The 16,265-nt window shown below is 45.0% G+C and overlaps 1 protein-coding gene across 2 annotated transcripts; it reads left to right on the plus strand.

Annotated features, from left to right (window-relative positions):
- Positions 1 to 240: 240 nt before the first annotated feature.
- LOC119229872 (potassium voltage-gated channel subfamily A member 10) lies at positions 241 to 13,467 on the plus strand. 2 transcript variants are annotated; one of them, XM_062563821.1, is made up of 5 exons: positions 241 to 1,686; positions 1,829 to 1,916; positions 2,491 to 3,047; positions 3,322 to 3,406; positions 10,049 to 13,467. In XM_062563821.1, exon 5 carries the CDS (start codon positions 10,206 to 10,208, stop codon positions 11,892 to 11,894), a length of 1,689 nt encoding a protein of 562 aa, XP_062419805.1. In that variant the 5' UTR covers positions 241 to 1,686; positions 1,829 to 1,916; positions 2,491 to 3,047; positions 3,322 to 3,406; positions 10,049 to 10,205; the 3' UTR covers positions 11,895 to 13,467. The 2 variants fall into 2 exon arrangements, with proteins under 2 accessions (XP_062419805.1, XP_037346569.1); XM_037490672.2 differs by lacking the exons at positions 241 to 1,686; positions 1,829 to 1,916; positions 2,491 to 3,047; positions 3,322 to 3,406 and adding an exon at positions 9,072 to 9,243.
- Positions 13,468 to 16,265: the final 2,798 nt, after the last annotated feature.

Consider the following 16,265-nt stretch of genomic DNA (forward strand, 5'->3'; position numbering starts at 1 on the left):
GCAGCACATCCATGTGTGACGAGCCACTAAAGGGAAACATGGATTCTGCTATTGCAGATGTCTCAGGTGATTTGGCGTTTTCTTCTTCTGGTTCCTTTCCATGTTTTGCCTCCGCTCACCTCAAGGTCGCATCCACACCTGCAGAGTGTAGCGAGGTACCGGCGCTAGAGTGCCGTCTCGGTTACACCACTGCGTCTCACCGGGGGCCCTCGGGGGCTGCAGCTGCAGGGGGGGGCCAAAACGAGGTAAGAGGCAGGCGGGATGGAGCGGCCCAAACCAAGGGCACCCAGGCCTGCCGCAGGTGGCGCCTGGTGTTGTTGCTGTTGTTGTTGTTGTTGTTGTTAGGGAGGAGTGTGTGAGTGCTGGCTCATGCCCACAGGAGCACGGCGCGTACCTTTCACTGCGCGTATCAGCTGGTAATTAGAGCCAAGCGCCGTGGGACCTGATGCGTCAGCGCATGAAGCGGGGGCCCGGGCCGCGCCTTGTTATCACCAGGTGTTCGGAAACATAAAAAGTCCTTCCCTGCGATCCGCCACCAGGCCCCACCCGAGAAGACCTGCAGCCGCGCGTGTGGAGGGGAAACGGTGAAAATAACGGATACGGAGGTCCGGTGTTTGGTGTGGAATCCTTGTTTGTCCAGTGATGAGGACAAACAAGGAAGAGAACAACATTACTGCCCTCTAGGGGCGTCGTTTCCCATCTCTCAGACACCCAGGGGTTACACTGACATGGGGTTAGTATCGATTAGAGGCCAATTCAAATGATGTGTCAACCAATAGAATAATCCAAAAATATATGATCACGAGTAGAGGTCCTTACTACATAAACATATCATATATATATATCTTCAGGTACTATAAGCCATGAGATAGTAAATATGATGACTTGATGAGTAAGTAGGGTTTTTTTGGAGCAGGTTGGTGTTTAGTCCAGCTGGACCCACTACTGAGGCGGACATGATCAGTTTGTCTCTTCAAAGCCTTTCATTAGACACAGAAGGCAACAACTCAAATATCCCAAATGGGACCAGAGGCCCCAACTAGAGGCCGACGTTGGTCATGACTGGATTCATCCGAAAAGTTACTAAAGAAGAGTAAAAAAAGTCATTTAAAAAAAATGAAAGTAAAGTAGAAGTGCAATGAAACATGCAATATTTTAAACAAGTACACGTCGATCCAGACGATCCAGATTTATTCTTGATGGGTTTAATCTGTAATCCCTCCATGTGGAGACATGACAGTTGTGTTGGGTTTCCAGACACAATGGGACACATGTCCACGCCTGCTCCGTCCTCTCGGCCCCACTGAGAGTACACACACACACACACACACACACAATAGGTGACCAATGGGCAGACATGCAACCCCTCTCACAGGGGAGCACACACAGTACCAGGAGACATGAAGTTATATGAAAGACCACAGCAGAGAAAATCCTTCTGTAAGTCCTTAAGTGGAGAGAGGTCTTCGGGCTGCGGCTCCTCAAACGTCAACGTGTGATGTTTGTGTCTTCTGACCTGAGGGACGGAGGGATCGATGGACATTTTGAGCCATGTATAATCTCAGCATCGGAAGCGAGGTGTGGAGATCCTGTGTCCACTGAGGCGAAGCCCCGGAGGACCTCATGGGGCTGTCAAAGGGGAACAGTTTCTTCTTCAGCTCCTGGAATGGAACGGCTTTGTTCACAGTAAGTGACTCATCGTCGGGTTGTGAGGAGTCCTTTTTATTAAAATCCATTTCCAACATCTTGAAGGAACAAGTGAAACATTTTTGAAAGTATGTGCTTTCATTTGAGAAGATCAATGGCAGTCTCTTATCTGTGTGTCCAGTGTGAGCTGAGCATAAAGACTGAAGAGCCAGAGCCAACGGTTCTGAAAAGAGCTTTTGTGCTGGAAAGGAGTTTTCTCTTCTGAGAAAGTAAGTCTGAGCTGCTAAATTAATTTAACAATCAACCTGCAATCATTTCATTAAATAGCAAGGACTTCCACACTGTGTCAGGACCGAGGATACAGAAATGACATTAAATACCACCAACATAAAACATTCATAAATATTAGCAATTCAGTGAATGTCCATGGAAGCATAAAAGAAGACACTTTATGGTCATCAGCTCCGTGTTGATTTCAAAATGAAGGATTTCAATGTGACGGCCAAAAAGACACTTAACAAGAACGATACACTACAGACTGCACTCATTGAAAAGGCTCAACGTGCGACTCAATCATCTCGATCAATGTGAGGTTCAAACCGCGTCCTTGCTGCTGGAAGAGGAAAGAATGTCAGAGGCTTTAAATATCCTCTGTGAGTTAATATTTAATCAACATCTTAGTCCCCCCCACCCCCCCACCCCTTCCTCCTACATCCCACCTCCAACTCTGAGATTGTGCGTAATGCCTCCACTTTGTTTTGTTGAAGTGTATCCTGCTTGTGATGCAAATGATTTGTTCTCTTTCTGCTTATCGGTTCAGAAATGCATTTTCCCTCTTTATAGAAAACGGCTGAAAAAAGAAAGGAGAGAGGTGAAATCCCAATTAAAAAGAGACTGTCACGGTTTGGGTCCTCTTCCTGTTTTATTTTGTAGTTTCTTGTCTCTCGTGTCTCTGGGTGAACTTCACTTCCTGCCTTGTCTTGTGATTGCCTGATTGTTTCCACCTGTGTCCAATCACCTGCACCTCCCTTGTGTATTTAAGCCCCGTGAGCCTGTTGTCCCTCGTCGCGTCATTGCCTATTGTCCCTCGTCGTTGGTGCACGTTCTTTAGTTTTGTGTTTGATTAAAGAGCACTCTGTTCGAGAAATCCTGCGTTTGAGTCCTCCCTGCAACCGGCTCCAGCTGCTCCCCGACAGAGCCGTTGGAATGGGCCTGAATAAGTGGTCCAATTTAAAATGACACAGAAAACTAAAGCTCGTTAGGTAGAGCGTCTCCTCGCGTGTGTTTGTCTTCATTATGGATGCTGATGAAGAGGGAGCCTCTGGCCTCAGCGTCTTCATCACTGTGTGGATGACGCTGCTTGTGTTCCTTCCCAAATCCACAAAGATCGAAGACCAGCTGTGAGTGTGTGTGTCTGGTTTACTGCCTTGATTATTTCTACCCAGAACAGAAGAAGAAAAAAAAAAAGACAAACTATGAACAGACCACGTTTTAAAAGTGAAAATGATCATCCATCAAATCAATTAACATTGTATTGGTTACTTACTGCAGACCAACAAGCTGCATTGTAAAGTGAACAGTTTTATACCCAACCCAACAGTCGCAGATACACAGTAAATAAATATGTCATTTATGTTTCCTCCCCAGAAAATTTTGACTCCAATTCCTTTTCAGCTCTGTTTGGGTCTCCACCAACCCTGAAGTTAAACATCTGGATCTCCATCTGCGTCCGCTGGCTGGTTGACGGTGGCGAGTAAACGTAAGCATCAGACCCTAAAACACTCAAGTTCACTCCTTCTCACACACTCATTTCAGCCGTTGTTCACACACAAAAACACGGTCACTTTGTGCGGCTAAATATCTTTCTGCACTGAATAAAAAATGCTAAAAAGTAAACATGCACCATTTGGTAAACTGGACGCTGACGGGGTTCCCGGGTGGAGGAGGTTCATCAGCTTGCCTTGGTTTATTATTCATGTCTGATCAGACAGAGTGAGGCAGTAGAAACCTGCACAGAGCCTTAAAGAGCCAAGACCCAAACCGACGCGTCCCGTGTGATTTGGGATTTCTGTCTGAGGGAAAACAAAGGAAATGCTTTTTATCAGGAGTGTGCACGTAGGTACTTCAGTGCATTCGTCAGCGAGTCATGGGCTCTATCCCCATTGGTTCCTGTTACAATTTATTGGAATGAAAATCTTTGAGATTAACTTTAACAGAATGCATCTTTAGAATGTTTCTAGAGAGTATTTCTAGAGCAGAACAGCAGAACTGAACTTATATTCCACCCATTCACTGATTATGTTTAGACCCATGCTACAGCGTGTGAGAACCATCATCTTTGCCCCGGGGGGTGTCTATTTCCTGCACATATACACGGTGGCTGCACCAGGCGACCAGAGACCCTTTGGTGCAGAGACATTTAAAGTCCAAAGAAGAAGGTTGTTCCAGGGGAGAATGCTTGCAGAAAGGGGGGGCGCGATAGTGGTTGTGTGGGCTTTGGAGCCGCGCTGTGGGGCCGAGGCACACTGTGTGTTGGCCTCAAATTACAAGGGAATGTATCTCATCTGGACTATTTTCACCTGTGAATTTTGTACTGTTTTACAGTTCCTTGTTCACGATTATATGGATAAAATACACTTTTTTTGGTGTATTTTGAACACTGCATTAGGCCATCACGTTTTTGAGCTAAGTGCTAACACCAGCACGCCATCATGCCCAAAACGCACAAACATACAGCAGGTATAAAGTTCTTAGCTTAGTATAGCATGCTAATTCATATATTTGCCTTTTATCACTAAGCTCAAAAAAAGATGAGATGAGGCGAGGCGTTCAAGAGATGTGAACCTCTTTAGTTCTGCAGGTATCATGTCAGAAACAGCTTGTAAACTGTTGGACTAATCAAAATGTCGACGTGATGTTGGCACTGGATGGATAATCGTGGAAAGCTCTGTGATGCCTCAACCCGCAAACATGTCACTCTCATTTCTCATTGTCACTTTGCGGGTCAGCCGAAATGTCAAAACCCGTCGACATTCAACAGAGACTCAGTGGGTCCATGTGAAAACACGCACACACGAAACGATGGCGCCTGATCACTGGATCCTGCGCTGCACAGAAAGAGGTTTTCTGCACCGATGGAGGCGGAAGGACGAAGGGAACAGAGTTTTATTCAGAGATGACAAAGAACTTGGAGGTTTCAAGTGGCGTCGGCTCTCCTCACGTGAAGGTCGCGCGGATTGTGTTGCTTCTGGTGCATTAGTACAGCACGGCGGTGTATTTAGAGCTAAGTGAAGGGGTTGCGTTCCCTCTGCAAAACCTGAATCAACACGACGTGAACTGGGAGATATTTGGGGATTTGTTGATTTGCACCAAATCGATTGAAACCTTGTTCAATCTTTTTCTGCTGTGCCTTCTGCTAAATCCTCTCCCTTTAGAGAGACTTAAAACTGCTCCTTAAACTGCTCCTCAATCTGAGAGGATGCATTAGGGAGTCGAGACCAGCTTCTTTCACCGCTGGATGACGAGGTAATTTGAATTTTATCCTTTTAAGCAGAGCTAATAGTTGAATAAGCACATTTAATTCAAAATCTCACGTCTTAATCTTCCTCCGATCATTTCAGGTGAATGCTTACAGAAAAAGCAGCTTAAATCACATATTGTTTTGTACCTTACAACAGGCCAGGTGGGCGCTCCACCTCGGGGGGGCTTCGGATGAGCTCGGGGCGCCTGCATTCGTGGGTTCAGCGGTGAGCCGTGTTGACGGATGGAGAAAAGTACCTGTGACCTGGTGTTCTGATGGGTTCTACAGTGTGACGCAGCATCTGCAGGTGGATGCAAATGTTTTTCTCCTCTAAAATCAGAAAAGAAAGTGTGATTTAATCAGTGAGTTTGAGTTCAAGTTCTCTGCTCCTCCCCCATCGCGTTGGGTACAAAGAGTCAACCCAGATTAGCACTTGTCTTTTGATTAGTGAGGCCGTGGAAACAACCCAGACATTTCAATTAAGTGGGGAGTATTTAGCACACACTGCTGCGTGATCTCATTTGGGGCAAAACCTCCGTCTGAACAAAGAGTGGAAGTGTGCACTCATTCATTTATTATTATTCATCCAACTTGACTTGGTGGCATCTAAGTCTCTGAATTGATTCAGATTAGATTCATATGCATATTCCTTCAATGTGGGAGAATTTATCGATCGTAAATTTTAAGAATTTCTAACTTTCGGGGAAAACGATACATGAGATACAAACTATTTTTCCTGTTTAAGGTTTTGTATCATGTGATCATGTGATCAACTGTGTGTACTAAAGTGAACCATTTGCAGTATATTGTACTTTGTTAAGTTGCGTGGCACATTGTCAAAGGACTCAGGGGGGAAAGGAAGGTGTTTTATGACCACACTGAGTTTTCAGTGTGTCATGTGATTTTTTTTTGAGGCCCATCCACCTTTTTCTGGAAATGATTGTCAGTAGTTTAGTGATATTGGAGGGAGGGGATTTTTATTCTCACTGAGGCTTTGAATGAACAAGGAAACTCAAAGTGGGGTCATTGCAATTACATATTTTTATTAGGTTCTGTTTGATTTTCAAGACCACAGAGGAATGTCCAAAATGATTCAATGGAAAAAATATATATATTTGCAAACCTTTTTCATTTTAAAGGCACAATTTCTCACAATTGTCTTGAAAGCTCCTTGTGCCCCCATCTGGATATCAAGTTCAGCCACGAGGGATCCCGGTTTGAGAAAGGCAGATCCCTTGTTTGACACTGAATCCAGATGAACCCGTGACCCTCTGGAGGTTTGCCCTTGTGTCCCGCTGACCCGACCTTGAAATGGAGAGAACCTCTGCCGCAATATATAGGATTACTAGACTGGAATAACCAGCTGCCTTTACAACTGCTATAAAATTACCAGGTTGGAATATCTAATCCCTGCTACTTGACATGCACTTTGAAATCCTGTCATCTCTAATGGATGAGCATACGGGCTTTTGAGGTAGAATTACTCAGATCAAGTGCACAAGATGAGAAAACCACTTATTCTATTACTGCGTCTTTAACAGAGACAAAGGGAGAGTTTGGGGAAAGCACATGAACACGTCAACAGGTGCAGGATCAGAAAGGTGTCAAAAGAGCTCTTCACCATCTGCTAATCACTACAACGAGCATTCTGAATATATTTACTCACTCAGGTGGTCGTGATCCGGGAGACAGAGCCGGATAATACGTCTCACATCGGGGAATAAAGAAACGAACTAGAAGAAAATATTGATAGTCTTTCAAAACTAAAACATTCAAAATTCAGCAAGAAATATAGAAAAATAAAGGATAATACATTTAATTTGATATGAGCGTTTAATTAAACAAAAGCAAGGGGCCCACAATAGTATTAATAAGAAAATGTTTTCACAAAAGGAAAACTTAGTGCCTTCTTATTTACAGTAGTTTAGTTACTGGCTCTTTTAAGATTCTCAGATTTAAGATGTTCCTCTTCCATCCCTCTTTCATTTCTCCACTGTTGCTGTTTAAAACCATAAGTGTATTTTATTCAAAATGAATGTTGAAATTAAACCACCCAACAATCTCTGAAATGAAAGTGGCTCCAGAGACGAATGTTTCATTGAAGGCTTTATTTTAGACTCAAAATGCTGCTTTTCATCTGTTGTCCTTGAAGAGATGTTCTTAAAGTTAAAAGAATGGAATGAAAAAATATGGTATCAGCTGTCACAAGAGGACTATGGTTCTGTTTTAACCCCCCCACCCCCCCCCCATGCAGGACTTGTTCTGATACTACACAGTGTTCGTGGCTTAAACTTCCTTGAAGGTGTCTGGATGTTTATACTGATGCTGCGTCAGTGAAGTTCACGCACCAGCGTGCCGATGGGAAACTGCTTTGTCGACGCAGTCTGTTAATGAGTAAGGTGACGGTGTCGTAGAGGCTGGACGCCTGTAGGGGGGGGGGGGGAGGTATAGAGCGCTGCGTAGAAGGACGGGAGGAGGCACGTTCTTCCTCTGCTCCTGAGACGAGTGACACTGCAGTGGCTGCGGTCCACCTCATGGTACCTGGTACCTCACCCATTTACACCCCCCCCCTCCCCCCTCCCTCACTGACTGGGGACGGATCGATTGTTTACCCGCTCAGTCCTCCTGTCCTCCTGTCTCTCTTCGCACGGACAACACTCCATCACCAAGTGACGGCTCACGCCTTCTCAATGACACGAGACATGTGGGGGGGGGGGAAACAGGCAGTACTCGTGCAGCACGTCAGCTGAGGGACGTCTCTGCTGCTCATGGGGACGAACCTGCCCCTTTACGTCGGGTAAAAAGACAACAGCTTTCTATTCCTGGATGCACACGTGCGTGGAGGACGTACGTAGACTGCGAAGTCTTCTCAGAGTGCGCTGCGACCTTGAAGCCCGGAGCGCCGCAATGTTACAGCCGAGTCCGGGCTGCGGCGGGGCGGGAGGAGAGGGAGGCGGAGGGGATGACTGGTGACTTCGGGCAACTGGTCCTCTCTCAGGAAACTCAATAGTCAACCCGTGATGCCAAATTGGCTGCCCTTCCAAAAAAAAGAGAGAGAAAGAAGTAGAAGATTAACTTTGATTAAAGTTTGAGCTCCTCGAGGGGATTCAGAGGAACTTGAAAAAAAAGGACGTGCTGCTTTTTCTGTAATTTGAATTGAAGCTTTTAATTAAGCTCGTGGCACTTTTTGAAAGCTACACAGCCACTGTATCAACATGACGAACCTTTAATGTGTGACAGGCGCAGATGCCGGAGTTGCCCCCCCACACACACACACACATCTGCAGGTGTCTTGGAAAAGGACTGTTTTTGACACCAGCTGATCAATACTAAACACCACTTATGTTTGCCCAGAATAAATGACCTCTATGGATATTTCAAGTATTTATCAATGTAAGCGATATCAGTGTTGTGTTTGATTCTAGTTTCTAGTAGAGAAACTGTTTAATGGATTCCCCTCAAAAAATAGACGCACTTGACATTTTTTGAAAATGAAACATTTTTCTAGGATATTCACGACAGGGGCTGAATCCCCTGGGAACATGTGCACTGCTGCAGGTGTTGCGCGCTGTAACAGGGGAAGAATACACCATAATCCCCAAGGTGAGGGAGGATTGGATGATCCCAAATGTGGATGCTTGCTCTGCAGGAAAGAGGGGGAAAGAGTGGGTGCCACTCTGCCTCCGTCACATTCAAACAGTGATTGGCTCCTGCAGGGTGAATCTCCCATCAGCTTCCTATATCATCCTCCCTTACCTCACTGGCGGAAGAGGGAGCAGGGAGAAGGAAGCCCAGGTTACCCCCCCCCCACATTCAAAATACAGTGAGTTTCCTGCGTTCTCTGTTTTCGCGCGCGCGTGTGTGTGTGTGTGTGTGTGTGTGTGTGTGTGTACCTCTGGCGTCTCTGGTTTCGTACAGGGTGTTGAATTACCCAATGGGAGCTTTAATAGAGCCTGAGGCACTCTTGATTGTAAGTCTGGATGACGGAGGGATTCAAGGGAGTGAGGGGGGAACAGAGCGCAGCCGTAAGGCAGGAAAAGAGAGGGCACGACAACTCCTGCGGAGCCGGGGAGCGGGTGAGTGGTGCGGACATCTGCACACAGCTGGATTTAAACTTTACATTTACTTAAACCCAAATGTGCGTGTAACTGGGGGTGACGAGAGCAGTGATGTGATGACAGTGAGTGTTTCCATGATGTGTGAGATGAGGCTGAGTTGTGAAGTGGGAGGATTGCAGTAGTAAATTAGAACAAATTACACACAATTAAAAGCATCTAAAGATGCGAGACAGTACATCTGCTGGCACTTTTCTCTCCTTCAAGTGTCCTTTTGTCCTGGACTCAGTAATCTGTCTCTGCCAGTGGGGCACAATCGATATGTATCTTTTGCATGCGCCGCATCGCGATGTCCTCAGAGAGGAGAGATACGGTGCCACTGTATCTGCCACGATATGCAAGTGGAAATAGTCCCTAATGAGTCTCACGCAGTGCGCAGGGCCCTCGGTGTCAAGTGGACACGGATGTTGCAGCTTGAAAGCGCGTGTCAGGATTTGGTTACCTGTATGAACCTGACAAGTGGAATTATGAACCGCTGTTTAGCTCCACATTCATAAGTGAAGACTCGTTTTTTTCAATCATGTTCAGACATGATCAGCAGTACTGCACATACCTTTGTAAGCACTTTTACATCCAAACTTGCAGAGCTTGTGTTTCTGTTCGGTTGGAGAATGCGGAGAAAAGAATTACTGTAGAAGCACAGTATCGGATGACAACTTCTATGCTGATGCAAACACCAGCTGAAAATTGCCCCTGCACACAAAACTGTATCCCACTATACAACATGTTATAACATACCTGCTTTCACCCCCCCCTTCTTCTACAGATCACTGAGAGGACTGAATCCAAATGTAGCATACAGCTGCCTGAATGATAACCAGGAGGAGGGGGACCCTGCCAGGATCTTCAACGTGGCACCGGTCGAGGTGTCCCCTCTGTTTCCTGCTGTCCAACCCGGCTGACAGCTAGCCACCGCGCAGGCCATGGAGGTGCCGCTCGTAAATTTTGAGAACATGGACGACGTTGGCATCCACCTGGGAGACCCGAGTGACTCCGGGTACCCAACGTCCCCCCCGTCGGAGGCCCCCGATCCGAATCTGTTGACCCACCGCCTGAGCTCGCCGCGCCAGTCGCCGGGCAGAGGACGACGCGGGCATCATTCTGGTCAAGAGGGGCTGTCGCCGTCCTCTCCCCCGACTCTGACCACCAAAGCGGCCTCCAGCAGCGGAAGCCTGATCTCCAATCTGAAGCTCCTAATCAACAGCGAGTCTCCCACCGACAGCGTCTTCAGTAAGATGCCGAGGGACTGCTGCGAGAATGAAGACTTGTTTGAGAAGCACTTCGTTGAAGAAAAGGACGAGAAGGTTGTCATCAATGTTTCCGGCCTGATGTTCGAGACCCAGCTCAGCACGCTGAATAGGTTTCCAGAATCGTTGCTAGGGGACCCCATGAAGAGGATAAGCTACTTTGACCCCATGAAGAACGAGTACTTCTTTGACAGAAACCGCCCGTCGTTTGATGGTATTCTGCACTTCTATCAGTCGGGGGGGAGAATCCGCAGACCAGTCAACGTTCCTTTAGATGTTTTTGCGAATGAAATAGTTTTCTATGAGTTGGGTCACGAAGCGATGGAGCAGTTCCGCGAAGACGAGGGGTTTATCAAAGAGCCTGAGGTCCTATTGCCCACCAACGAACTCAAACGGCAGTTCTGGCTCCTGTTTGAATACCCGGAAAGCTCCAGTGCAGCCAAATTGGTCGCTTTAGTCTCGGTGTTCGTCATCGTCATTTCCATCGTCATCTTCTGCCTAGAGACTCTGCCAGAGTTCAGGGAGGACACTGACTTTGTCCCGAGTTTAACCCAACTCCTCAACGGGACCCAATCGGCCACTCATCCCGCCACCAAAGACGTGTTTGCGTATCTGACGGATCCCTTTTTCATCGTGGAGACCATTTGCATCGTTTGGTTCTGCTTTGAAGTTGGTGTCCGCTTTGTGGTGTGCCCCAGCAAAAGGGATTTCTTCAATAACATCATGAACACCATTGACATCGTCTCAATAATTCCCTACTTTGTCACCCTGGGAACCGAGCTGGCCACGACGCCCGATGAGGATTTGAACTCCAGCCAGAACATGTCCCTGGCGATCCTGAGAATCATCCGTCTGGTGAGGGTTTTCAGAATTTTCAAGCTCTCCCGACACTCGAAAGGCCTTCAGATCTTGGGGCAGACGTTGAAAGCCAGTATGAGGGAACTCGGGCTTCTCATCTTCTTCCTTTTCATAGGAGTCATCCTGTTCTCAAGCGCCATCTACTTTGCAGAAGTGGATGAGCCGCAGACGCAGTTTGTCAGCATCCCCGACGGCTTCTGGTGGGCCGTGGTGACGATGACCACGGTGGGATACGGAGACATGTGCCCCATCACAATTGGAGGCAAAATGGTCGGCACCCTGTGTGCCATCGCCGGCGTCCTGACCATCGCCTTGCCCGTCCCCGTCATCGTTTCCAACTTTAACTATTTCTACCACCGCGAGACTGAGCAGGAGGAGAAGCAGGTGATGGACGCAGCCGCAGAGGCCGCGCAGAAAATGTCAGCGGCAAACAAGTACGGAAGCACGCCGTCTTTAAACAAAAGTAACGGCACCTGGCAGAGTGAGAAGAACGGCACGCCGCAATAGAGGAAGCATGTCCAGGGCATGAGAACGTGCCCCGCGGTGAGTTCCTCCTTATTCTCACTCTGTTTTGTACCGTGGACATTACGACAGTATTAAAAGGCCCTGTGTGGTGAGACGGCCTCTGAATGAGGGCGTCCGTCTGCTTGTGGATGTGTCAAAGTGCAATTAACACAACTCACTCCAATGAGAAGAACTCTTTCTTTCAGGGCAATTTGAAGAAAAATATGATGGCTCACTTGCGTGCGATTAGCATTTCAAATGTAGACGGTTGGAGGAAAGAAATTGTTAATTTTGGTCAGATTGGTCGTGTAGGATCTACGGTACATAAAACCACATTCATCGAGAAAATATACGGGATGATCTGGAATTATACTCAGAGCTCAGAGTCTATCTTCCCTTCATATTCAGCAAAACTTTAATAAAACTTGGCTTGACTTTCAAGGGCAGGCGAAGGCGTCCTGTGGAAGAGGACACACATTGTGTTATCAGCAAATCTATAGTTGTACTCAGCCAGCAGAACTTCTCCACATGACACAGTGCAACAATATCAGGGCGATAAGTAGTCGGCACCTTTGCACGTCCGTCATTAGCCTTATGGATGCAAAATGTAACTATTATAGTACATGCAGTAGTTTCATGCAGCTTTAAAAATCCCAATATATATTTCATGTCATATTATTTTGCACCCTACACCAGATTATCACCTTCTGATATTATCACTATATGAATTTGCCCTTTAAAAAGCATATCAATGCCTTCAACTGGAAGCTTATTTCACAAATATCTCTCCTGCTTTGTTGGAGCTTTACACCATCAGCTGTTGGCAGGGAAAGCACATTTCTGCATAGATGTATGAGATGTGTGTGTATACCATGTATGTATGTATATATGTACATATATTTATATATACATATATACATACAACCAGACAGAGAAAAAAACACTTTGCACACTTGTATTTGACCATATCTCCATTTAACATCTCAATTGTATTGCATGACATTATGTGCCGAAAAAAGGCCCAACTCTTATTAGGAGGAACTGAATGTTTGACATATTCATCGTACCGATATGTCATGATCTTTGAATCGTGTGATGATCAATATATTACATGTGATTGGGAAACCTCAACTCAATTTGTGAAATGATGACAGCAAGTGATGCGGTGTGTGTCTCATCAGGAAATCGGTTTCTATGTATGCATGCCACGTATATATATCTTGAAAACTGACTGTATTTGAGTTCATTATAAGTATGAATACAGCTTGTACAGGAATGTCAGCGGACGTAGATGCAACACAAGCAAGGCCTTTCTAATAATCCTGCAATATGCAAATGATGATGACGTGTGGGTGGAAAAGCGCTTTTCACCTGTTGAAAGGGCAATAACGAATCGATCCAAATGAGACGCAATAAGGTGACATCAGTTCGTCACCTTGGTACTCAGCACTTTACTATGCTATGAAGCACTTAATATTTAAGGACTGTTACTGTGTGTGTCAACATTTTACGGTGTACAGTGTCAGAATGTTTAATTTATTCTCTTAAGAGTGCCTTCCATTAAACATGTATCCTAACCCAGGTTTCCCTCTGATGATTTCTGTGATCGATTGGACTTGTGTCATCAGGTGAATTTAAGTTTAGAATTTATTTTTTAAACTGTTTCTGTGTCCAACAGTAACAGCGATGGATGGAAGGGTCGCTTGCTCATTATCACATTTTCATTGTTACAAAGCCCTCTTGACCCGGATGTTTTCCAGTTTTTTCTTTTTTAAATATACATTTCTAAAAATATATAGATCTCTGGTGTCATGGTGGCAGAGTGGAAGAGCAGACCTTTTCTCCATGGTGGTTCCGGTAAGAAGACTTTTATCTCATTAAGAAATGAGGAGAATGGAACACGCCTGGAAACGCAAGGACAGATGTCACATTATTGATTATTATTAAATCATGAGGAAAAGCAGGAAGAGGAAGAGTTTTTGTTGTGGTTGTTGGGATCAAATGAGCGTCTTCTTTCTATTAGAAAGGTAATTCTTGTGTCGTGACGTGTTGGACGTCTTTGACTGGGATGGCTTCAAATGCACCAAATGAAATATGCAGACCAAATTAATCATTTATAAAATTTGCTATCTTGGCATCTGAGGCTGGCGGCCGGCTGTTTCATTTGAGTGCTAAACAGTCAGTGAGACAGCTGAAAAAATGACTTATTTTTGTGATTAAACATATTTGTATATATATATATATTAGGGCCAGGGCTTTAGCGCGTTAATTACGATTAATTAATTACAATGTGAATTAAGATTAATTAATTACACAAAAATAACACATTAAACATTTTTTACGCATTTTTACACTTATTCTTTGCACCGCGGAACGTTTCTCACTGGATGAGTTTCGGAGGACCGATTATACTGGAGCACCAACTAGCGTTCATGACGTCAGACAACAACAAACCACAGTGAACATGAACGAAGAAGCTGATGAGACCGTGTCTGGTGGCCCCGTGAATGGGAAATCTTATTATAATAAACACACGGATGGAAGCGTCGATAAGAGCGTGGTTGTGTGCAAGCTGTGCAACAAGGAATTCACATCGAGCCTCAAGTATCACCTCAACGCAAAACAATTAGCAGCTAGCATGGACGTTAGCTCGACCCGAGTACAAGGACCCACACCCAACCCACACTGCACCAGATGACTGGTTTAAGGACCAGGGTAACTTGAAAGTATTGGTCTACTTAAAAAAACCTTACCTATAGGCTACCTGAATTTCTGAAAGTACTATATTTCTAAATATGCTATTTCTACACTTGTCTGCTGGAATTGGTTGAACAAAAATAAAAATCCATGTGAAAAAAATTACTTCTCACTGTTCTCAGGTCAAATATTTATGCAATTAAATATGTATTTAAATTACAAAGCCTCTAATTAGATTAATATTTTTAATATATATATTATATATATATATTATATATATTGACCTTACATATATTTTTTTATAATATTTTTTTACCTATTATTTAAAAAAAATCTTTTCTGTGACATTTTTTGACCCTACATATTTTGACTTTTTTCACAATATTTTTTTTCCCATGACATGACTGGAATGATCTTAGATGGAGCAACCTACACGTCCCTGTCACTAATGCCAAATGCCCCAAATTTCTGTGCTTTAAACCTTTTCTGGGTTCAACCCTCAAGGGACATGGTGGCTCTTCCTAAATCCTTTTTTAGTTTTGGGTAACTGACATTTATAAAAAATCATAATGGGATATTGCCCCAGAGACGGATTGGTGCATCTTGGAGGATCAACCATGCTATTCATCCTTCCTGCATTGGTAAAGGCACAAGTGAGTTGAATTTGAATGTAACAGAGAATTGGAGGGTGGATGCACTAAAAAGGGTAAACAAATCTACACCCTGTGCCAGACTGTCAGTTTAAGGTTGTCTACAGGATGCCCTGAAGTAGATAAACATGTGATTGTCTTGGAAAATGCCCTCAGAGGCTGTAATAAGTTTCATGTCAGTGTGACCACTGAATGAGACACATCTGCTCATCTCTACTGACTCATCCGGCCTTCTCTCCCGTCAAAAAGGTGGAACCCTATAGGCTACGTAGCATGGCTAATAAGTGCTAAAAGCTAAAGCAATTAACATCAAATTCAATTCATCATTCAAAAGATTCTTCATCATTCTTGACAATGCCATCATAACTCAAGTGAACGCGCCTTGTGTTTCTGCAGAACCCCCAGGGTACACTTCTCTGAAACAACCAGTGGGGACAATGCCCCCACTACTACCTCCGCGGTAGTGCGCTCAAGACTTGGCGGGTGGGATTTGAACCCACTGGCGGTGCGCACAGAGGCTTTTGGCACCCCGCACTCACCCCTACACTACCAGTCCTGGTCACATTTTGGCAACTTTGATTCTCCTATTTAACCTTGAGCATGTGAGTTAAACTTTAAAACTCTTTTAATTGCTATTTCCACATCTGGGCTTGAACCCACAACCTTCAAGTGCAGTGCAGGGGATTATGTCAGCAGCTCTTCCACTGTGCTACTTCACCACACACTAACCAGCCCTTTGTTTGTTGTATTTAACCTTGAGATTGCTACTCAAACCTGAAGTAAAGCCAAAGACTCAAACCCAAAACCTTCAAATGCAGTGCAGGCTTGTGCCAGCAGCTCTTCCACTGTGCTACTTCACCACACACTAACCAACTCTTTGTTTGTTGTATTTAACCTTGAGATTGCTACTCAAACCTGAAGTAAAGCCAAAGACTCAAACCCAAAACCTTCAAATGCAGTGCAGGCTTGTGCCAGCAGCTCTTCCACTGTGCTACTTCACCACACACTAACCAACTCTTTGTTTGTT

Source organism: Pungitius pungitius, chromosome 8 (genome assembly GCF_949316345.1).
Source record: "Pungitius pungitius chromosome 8, fPunPun2.1, whole genome shotgun sequence".
Lineage (NCBI taxonomy): Eukaryota > Metazoa > Chordata > Actinopteri > Perciformes > Gasterosteidae > Pungitius > Pungitius pungitius.